The sequence below is a fragment of the Austrofundulus limnaeus genome, unplaced genomic scaffold (assembly GCF_001266775.1).
Source record: "Austrofundulus limnaeus strain Quisiro unplaced genomic scaffold, Austrofundulus_limnaeus-1.0 Scaffold561, whole genome shotgun sequence".
NCBI lineage: Eukaryota > Metazoa > Chordata > Actinopteri > Cyprinodontiformes > Rivulidae > Austrofundulus > Austrofundulus limnaeus.
The window spans coordinates 42,629-51,545 of NW_013952963.1; the positions used below are offsets into that span (position 1 = coordinate 42,629).

Sequence of the window (8,917 nt, forward strand, 5' to 3'; positions counted from 1 at the left end):
GTTCTTCACCATTTTCCAAACAGCCAGATTTGAAATCCAAAAATGTTAATAAAACCAGCAGGTAATCTAAGGACAACCTAATTTAAGATTTTCTTAAACTGATTTAATGTCATCAAAAAACAAAAAACATCAACAATACTTCTTTATAAAAAAACATTTCAGTTGGAAACTTCTTTAATTTTTAATAGTATTTTATATTTCATTCCCATTAGTTTTTTTCTCTACAATCTATTTTCTCAYAATTCATTTAGTTGGAGCCAAAGAAGAGGCAAAAAACAAATAAAATTAAAGAGCTATTAAGACTGCCTTTCTGAAAATCCAATACTTTTCAAGACCTTCAAACACCCGGTAGTTATTTCCCACCACTGCAGCCTGGAAACYGTCAATATATATCGAGCTGGAAAAGATCCCTCACTGAATGAGTAAAATGTGTAGGAATGACCCATAGGGCTTCTTCAAATGACCTTTTACAAGAGGAGGAATAAAAAAAAAAACACTAAGCCATTGCTGTGTAGTGTTAAGAACATGTATCTGGATTGSATTAACAGGTGACTTAATGTTACCTTGTAGTTTCGACAGGTTGGGTTGAAAGCATTGGTACCACAGGCGAATAGAGTCTCATCATTCCGAGGCACCAGCACTTTGACGTAGTTGTAGCACTCATCCTGAAACCCAAATAAGTGAACTGAAAAAAATGTTCTCACTAAAAGGAAAAGTCCTGTAAATTATTCTAACTAGGAGTTGGAAGAAGAATTAAGCTGAGCTGAAATGAACTTACGCTGTTCTTTCCTCTGACCGTGCACTTGCTGACATCTGTGGACTTCCATGTCAGCTTCTGGAACACAGAGCCAAAGTGGAGGAGAGGAGTCATTTCTCCGTGAGCTGTTTTGGTTAAAGAGCGCTGATTAGAAACGAGCGCCAACACACACAGGTGAGGAGGAAGATGAGTCACGTCTGACYGGAGAGCTGTTCGAACAAACACTTCAGGCCAATCAGCGAGCAGCTGTTGAGGCTGCAGCTCCGACAMATGTTGGCAGACGCAAAGAGAAAAAAAAAGTTGCACCACAAATCTCTTATCTGCTCTGGAGCTCTGTGTTTAGAAGGGAATCCTGCCTAAGGGGCAGAGGTAGGTGTGCTTCACCATTTACAAATATATATATATTTTTTCAAATTTCCACTTAAAAAATGATAGAGCTGCAGAAGAAGCATCTCCAAAGAGTGCTATGATCTGAGCTGTGCTGCATGCATGTACAACAATGGATAGYATTTTCTTGTTTTTGTAAAAAACAGACAAAACAAACTTTAATATCCAGGTGGCCAGGCAGAATTACACTCTGCAGTCTCCTCTGTCTGCCCACGCAGACTGAAACATGGATAGAGGATTATCAGAAATCTGGAATCCACTGCAGCAGTTGTGTCTTGAGAACACTGTTTTATATTTGGGTCACCTTCTCTTCAACTTTGTGGGGGTTGTTTGGTATGTTTGTGTTTTAGACTTCAACTGCTGTCAAACGGTTTGTAAACGAGGCTTAAATTCTGTTGGACCAAGTGCGTCTTTTGGATCGGGCTTTCAAACCACTTATTGCTGGCGCGGTGGATCAGTTGGTAGAGCTAATGCCTTTCAGCAAGAAGGTCGCCGGATCAAATCCCAGCCCGGGGATCTTTCTGGGTAGAATTTGCATGTTCTCTCCGTACATGAGTGGGTTCTCTCAGGGCACTCTGGCTTCCTCCCACGGACCAAAAACATGACTGTTAGGTTAATTGATAACTAAATTGTCCCAAGCTGTGAGTGAGAGAGTGAGTGGTTGTTTGTCTCGTTTGTCTCAGTAGCTGCGTTTCCATTGCAAATGTGCRCAAAACTTCGTCGATACTCTGTTAATGTCGAAAGACACAGTTTCGCAACTGCAGTGTTTCCATTAAGTAAGAAATGCTATTAAAGTCATGCGTGAATAYGTTTGTTCTCGCGATAAGTCATTACAAACATGACGGCGATGGATGTAAACACATAGCATGTTGCTACCGTGACACTAGCACTCATCATCAGAGGAGACGTCGGCGTCTTTTATTGAGGCTTTCCAGCAGCAAGTCCCTACTTGGGAGAGGCTACGTATGCTGCGTTTTTGGGAAATTGTAGTCAGTGAGTTTACTATTTTATACTACTTCTGTGATATTACTACTACTGCCTGTTATCTTCTTCTTCGTCTTTTTCACCAGTAGAAACAGACGGTTGTTGATCACGTGACTCCCGTGATGCAAAAAAAGWGTTTCCATTGCAGTTTTGCGAAAAACACCAATTTCGATACGGCCGAAATACCACCTCATCCTAGCGCAAAAACATTTTGTCGAAAAACCAAATATTTTTTTCRAAATTGACGTGTTTCCATTGAGCAAATTTATTTTCGAAATTCTAATTTGCACATTTTCATGGTCAATGGAAACACAGCTTGTGTGTCCCTGTGATGGACTTGCAACCTGTCCAGGGTGTACCCCGCCCGTCTCACTGTGACTGCTGGATATGGGCACCAGTGACCCCCGTAACCCGAGAAAAGGAATAAGCGGGTATAGATAATGGTTCAATGGACGGGATGTTTTTACACCAGCAGTCCCCAACGCTCAATGGAATTTGATTGATCTCAACCTTGTAGTAATCAGTTTTATGACTTTCAGTTTCAAGATCCTACTTTTGAGGTTCATCAGYTTTGGATACAAAGTTAATACCAATGACACAAAACTTAGGACTTCTTATACAACTTGATATACACACAATCAGGGATGCACCRACATGAAAATTTCAGCCGATAAAGATATCCAATATAATTATTGCTGTTATGGCCAATAAACGATATTTACTGATAACACAAACACACAAATTGTATTTTATTTATACGCACAAACACAGTGGGGTCTTTATTTGCTACTGTAAATAAACAACCAGAACTTTGACACAGCTCCCTACTTCAGTTATTCCTAGCTACGCAGCATCATTAACATCCCCCTCTCCCAAAACAGAAACACAAAGCTAAAAAGTGGGAAATCAATATCGGACGTTAATATCGGCCCAGTTTTACATATCGGACCGATACAGATATTCTAAAAAATGACCAGTACCGGCCGATACCGATATTAGTGCCGATATATCGTGCATCACTACGCACAATATATATTTTTTCCGTTTAATGTTCTTTTTTTTTTTTGTGATCATTGAAGTTTACAATAATTTGTGTGCAAAAAGTGGTTTGAAATCTTTAGGCAATTTTATAACAAACAAAAAAATACTCATGTCTGTGTTATTTGCCTTATTTCGGTTTAGAATTGTTTGATTACCAATTTTTGATTTGTTAAGTTTTAAGTCATGTTTATTAGGAGTGCAACAATACATGTATCTGTATCAAACCATTCAATACAGTGCGTTTGGTTCAATGCACACTATGTATTGAACAATACTGATTTTGAAAATTTATTTTACCAACTTGTCTTCTGAAGATGCTCTGTGTTGAAGGCTCAGAGGATCTGTGTTCGACTACACCTAGGCTGCATTGTTGAGTGCAGATGTACTTTTGAGGTTAAACAAATGTTCATGATTAGTTTCAGTAAATTACAAGTTAAGAAGGGAATTGAAATTTCTCCTTTATCGGAAAAACATCAAACGTATCAAACCGAATCATGAATTTTCTCTATCGTTGCACCCGTAATGTTTTTTAGGCAGAAACCTACTTTTCAAAAAGTTGATACAACTTGTTGCTATAGCTTTTATTCTAAGCAACGTTACCATAACGTAATAATGTTTTATCCATCAACAGGCAGAGGAGGGAAAAAAAAGATTAGAAACATATTTTTAAGTAGTGTGGTCATCCACGTTGAGTGTTTCAGTAAAAAAAATAAGATGTTTAAAGTAAAACACATAAAAAGGAAGAGATGACGCAGGAAGCAACGCAGTTCACAGACACACTACTGAGGTGGAATCATTGATAACGAGTGTAACAGCTCACATCAAAGCCCACCGTCCCACAATACACCGGGAGGCCTATTACTGTCAGAAGCCACCCTATAACCTTTTTCCTTTGATGAGAAGGAGGTGTGGAGATCAAAGGAAATGTGTCCTTTGTGCTGCCTCAAATATTACAAGCCACTGTAGTTTTGTTTTGCCGCCCTGATTCTTAATGGATCCACTGTGTGAAAAGTAAAAAAGGTTCGTTCGTTGCGTYGTCAGCCATCCGTTTTGTTGCCGTTCGGTGTGCTTCAGAGGAAAACATTCTAGCGTACGACTGAACCTCAGCGTGAAGCCGCGCCGAGATCTCACAAGATCGAAACGTGTTGAGAATGACTCAGCTGCTGTCACACACATTTCCATCTGTTTTCTTTACCCTCTTCTCCTTCCCAGGTTGTGGAGAGCTGGTGCTTRTCAGAGAGGCGGGGGGTACTCCCTGGAATTTTAGAGTTACCAATCAACCGAACATGCATGTTTTTGGTGAGTGGGTGGAAACCAGAGTACACAGAGAAAACTCACAGGTGCATGAGGAGAACATGGCTGTGGCGGCCATCTTGCAAAACATCAAATCTTAAAGTAATCAGCAGTGGATATACATCCAAAAATATTTTTGTTAGCACACAAACAAACACACACAGTCATGGGCTATTACATGATCAACTACCTTTTCATGGCAGTGAAAAATAAATAACCACAACCGAGGAGTGGGAAATTGTCGCACAGTAATTTAAACATTTCCAAATCCTTCTAAGGTATTCAACCAGTTCTTGTTTGAAAGTTATTTTTAAAAATAGCTGCTCAACAAGTTCAGAGTTTAAAGAGCAGCAGGCGGCAGCCGTAGGGCTGAAAGAAAACTCTGACATTCAACAAACTCAGGCTTTTTTTAACAGTTAAAAAACACTGCACCAACATTTTTGTGCTCTCTGGAATCAACAYACCCCAAAATAAACTGTTTATCGTATAAATTTACTCACCAGCTGCGGGACAAACTCTTCTGAAGCCGTCGTCAGGTTCACAGCAAACACATGATCCCTGAGGGGTTCAAAGCACAGAGTCAGGGTAACCGTGCAGATTCACATCTCTGAAGAGTTACAGGATCCTGGTGAATGTGCTTCTTCATACGTGCGTTCTTGTTTCTATTCATAATGTTTTGTTCTGCTGTCGTTAAGGATGGTGTCTTTATTATTAGTCCAACTTTGCATCCATGTCGGTGCTGGCTTTTATCATAGTTTTGATTATTTGAGGCCTGATTTTGGCTCTGTGAGTGTTACCTTGCCAGAAACATTTTCAAAGCCTGATGCGGAATCCTTGTGGAATTAAGGAATCAAAAGCAGAAGCTCAAAATAAAATAAAATAAAATAAATGATAACTATATTTAACATTTTTTTCAGTATGAAAAAAATATATATTACAAATTCTCCTAAATGAAAAGGCTAAAACATTAGTTTTAATAAGTTTGAAATAAAAAAAAAGTTTACCTACTCAAAAAAAAAAAAAAAAAAATAGATAAAAACAGAAAATTTACAATTTTCTCTCATTTTGCAGGTATACAAATCAATCTCATGGATTTTTTTTTTCATGTTTAACGGATTTTTTCCAAAAACTCAGTTTCAAATTTATTTAACAAGTCAGAGCCTGAGGGACATTGAAAAACAACATATAACATCAAATAACCATCTTCCAACCTACTGTGCTGCTATAAATAAGTTCTTCCGTCCTCATTTCCTCCTTTCTTTGCACTACAGGTGCTGTCATCTCTGCGACCGATGGATTTTTTTGAAAAAAAAATATGGATTTTTGAGGCTAATTATACAGGAAAACGTCCAAAGGGGTTGACATGTATGCATAAMTGGCCTTGACTTTTGACCCATTGATGCCCAATCTAATCAGACAGAGCCTTACCCTAGTGGAGTTACTGTACCTATTTATAAGTAAATATATAATTTCATTCAGGAGATATCGTGCACACAAGACCACCCGTGCAGACGGACACYGCACCAACACAGAGAACAGTGTGCCTCCAGCAGCCAGTAAATACAGTTTTTAATTAGTTCTCATGCACCTCTGCATAGTAATGGTAACTTTAGTTTAAAAATATTCTGAAATCATGGTATGCTTTCCAAAATGACCATTAATTTTTTCAGCCTACAAACTGATTAAACACACTTGTATTAAATTCTATTTATGTGTGTTTATGTGTGTCTGCCAACCTGGCTGCAATGTAGAGAATATGATTGATCCGTAACATTCTCTGAAAGTCTAGTCCCAGACGCAAAGTGTCGTTGTCCTGAAGCAAACCCTGAAATCCTGGATACTGGTACGACTCTGCAGACACACAAAAATATGGATTTAAATATTCAGACATTTTATTCACATTTTCTACTGTATATATATATATATATATATATATACACACACGCTGTGTGTGTGTATGTGTGTATATATACATACACACATACACACACACAGCGGGTAAAATAAGTATTGAACACGTCACCATTTTTCTCAGTAAATATATTACTAGAGGTGCTAATGACATGAAATTTTCACCAGATGTCGGTAACAACCCAAGTGATCCATACATACAAAGAAATCAAACCATAAGTGTTAGGTTCGGGTTCCATGTGTATTTTGCTGTTTTCCATGAGTATTTTGCTGTTTTCCATGAGTATTTTGCTGTTTTCCATGAGTATTTTGCTGTTTTCCATGAGTATTTTGCTGTTTTCCATGAGTATTTTGCTGTTTTCCATGAGTATCTTGCTGTTTTCCATGAGTATTTTTTATAACCTAACCGTGTTCAATACTTATTTTACCCGCTGTATATATATTAACTTTCTACTCACGGTCTGAGTTGACCACATTGAGCGGCTCCAGGTCTTTGGGGAAAGATGTTGTTGAGACCAACTCCGACACAAAACAGGAAGTGAGAAGGAGCGTCAGCCTCAACAACAACAGCAGACGCCTCCACAGCCAATCGGTCGAGGCCATCTTGCAGGAAACCTCAGGATGAAAGGAGAGCGGCGAGGCGAGATGTTGACGTCAGCAGGTCATGATGAACATCCGCTACGATGACAGAAACACTCATAAGAAAACGTATCACATAGCCCTGCATTAACCTGTACGGCCACAGCGCAAAACACATAATCACAGAAATTASCATGCTGATGATATATTTGTGTCAAGACAGAAAAATACACATTTATCTTGATTAAATCCCAAGTTTCACTTTGACAGTCAACTGATGCTGAGGAGCTGGTTCAGTTCAGTGCAGAGAATCAAATCCATATATAGTGATTAAGTCATGTCATGAAACTAAACAAAAAGCAATAAGTGATTTGTTGAATATTAGATGCAAGTTTATGACAAATGATTATAAACAAAATGTATCACAAGTCCTCTATCCTTGATATATTTATTTTATTTGATCTTGTTGCCTTTGTTATTCTACCTACATAACTTTTAAGCCGAAAAAAAAATAAAATAAAAATACTTCAGCGTACTCGTACAATCATCTTTCTTTGACTTTCTCCTTGTTTCTTTTTCTTTTTTTCTGCCATCATATCATACAGTGATGAACCAGAAAAGACGAGAGCATGAAGGGGACAGAATCTCCTCTAATCCCCTCCTTCATCAGCTTTTTGTGGCCTCTCTGGATTTGTTCTGTCATCCAAAGTGACAAATGAAAAGGAAAAAAAAATGAAAGGTGGACTCAGAGGTGGGGAAAAAAGATCTGCTTTCTTCTTTTTCACAACCTTTTTCTCTCCACTGGAAATTAACTTGAAGAAGGTAGAAAAAAGTGTGAATCTCCCAACTCCACTTTCTTTTATTTTTATTTAATTTTGATTTAAAAAAAAAAAAACAATTCTGTTGTCTGGACCCCCCAACACACACACAGACACACACACTTTATTTTTACCACAAACTGCACACAACTCATTTGTCTTCAATCAACAAGTTTTACTTAAAGAAAAGGTGGGGATGATGAACAGTCAGCATCTATTATTTGTCTATTTATGTCAGTTTTTCAAACCAGTATAGAAGTGGATCTGAGCAGGTTGTATTAACTTGGGTTTCCCCCCCAGAAAAATAGAATCATTTTGACTGAAACTGTGTTTAAATGGAAGAAATTCACTGTTCCATTCAGCAGCAGTAATAATGCTATAAAGACACTTCACACAGCATTTTTTAAAAGGCATGGACCTTTGATAAAACAGCGTTTGTGATGTGGTGATTGCTGGAAATCTTGTACTGGAGCTTCACAGCTTCAACAGGTTTGATCAAACTGTTCGTTGTAATAAACTGCCATTTTACTCTGCCTTTTGACGGTTAAGCAATCCGGAGCTTGGAGTTGATATTTCTTCTCTTACTGCGATCACAGGCACTGTATCTGAGAGGTTTTAAATGAAAACAGCATTAGAGTGAATGCCTGCTGAATTGGAGGAAGAAAAAAACTGAATAACTGTCATTCTGTTCAAATATTCCCAAGTCAAACGTTAACCAGCAGAATTTCTTCTTCTTTAATGAGACCATCAGAGACATTGTGCTGAGGTTTTTTGTGTAAATGGCAAACATCCCCGTCGGTAACTACAATCATTTTTATCAAAGGAGAAAAAAAAGTCACTCAGCTTGAGAGAAAATAAAAAAAAATCAGACATCTTCTAATAAAACTTGCTCTTAAAAGAAAAGCTTGGTCGCTCATTGGGCTGAAACTGTGGGAGATTAGTCAGTAACTCAAAATTGTAAGAACAATGCATGAAAATGGGCAAATTAACGCCTCACTTTTCATATTTGCCTCTGTTTGCTCTCTATTCACCTTGTTAGCCGGCCCCATGTTTATGATGTCATCTACCGGTGTACATGGTTGTACGTAGCCCACGAGGGGACATGGAGAGATTTTTTTTTCTTTTGTGTTCCCACGCAATATTGTAC

General features: G+C 38.2%; 1 protein-coding gene across 1 annotated transcript in view; it reads right to left on the minus strand.

Moving 5' to 3' along the window:
* The window catches only part of LOC106530806 (semaphorin-6D), a gene marked incomplete at both ends in the record, with an annotated part of 126,542 nt that overhangs the window by 6,233 nt on the left and 111,392 nt on the right, over window positions 1–8,917 (minus strand). The window contains 5 exon segments of the mRNA XM_014026514.1: window positions 564–665; window positions 779–835; window positions 4,963–5,020; window positions 6,199–6,313; window positions 6,832–7,051. Of these exon segments, the coding sequence (XP_013881968.1) occupies window positions 564–665; window positions 779–835; window positions 4,963–5,020; window positions 6,199–6,313; window positions 6,832–6,976 (477 nt within the window).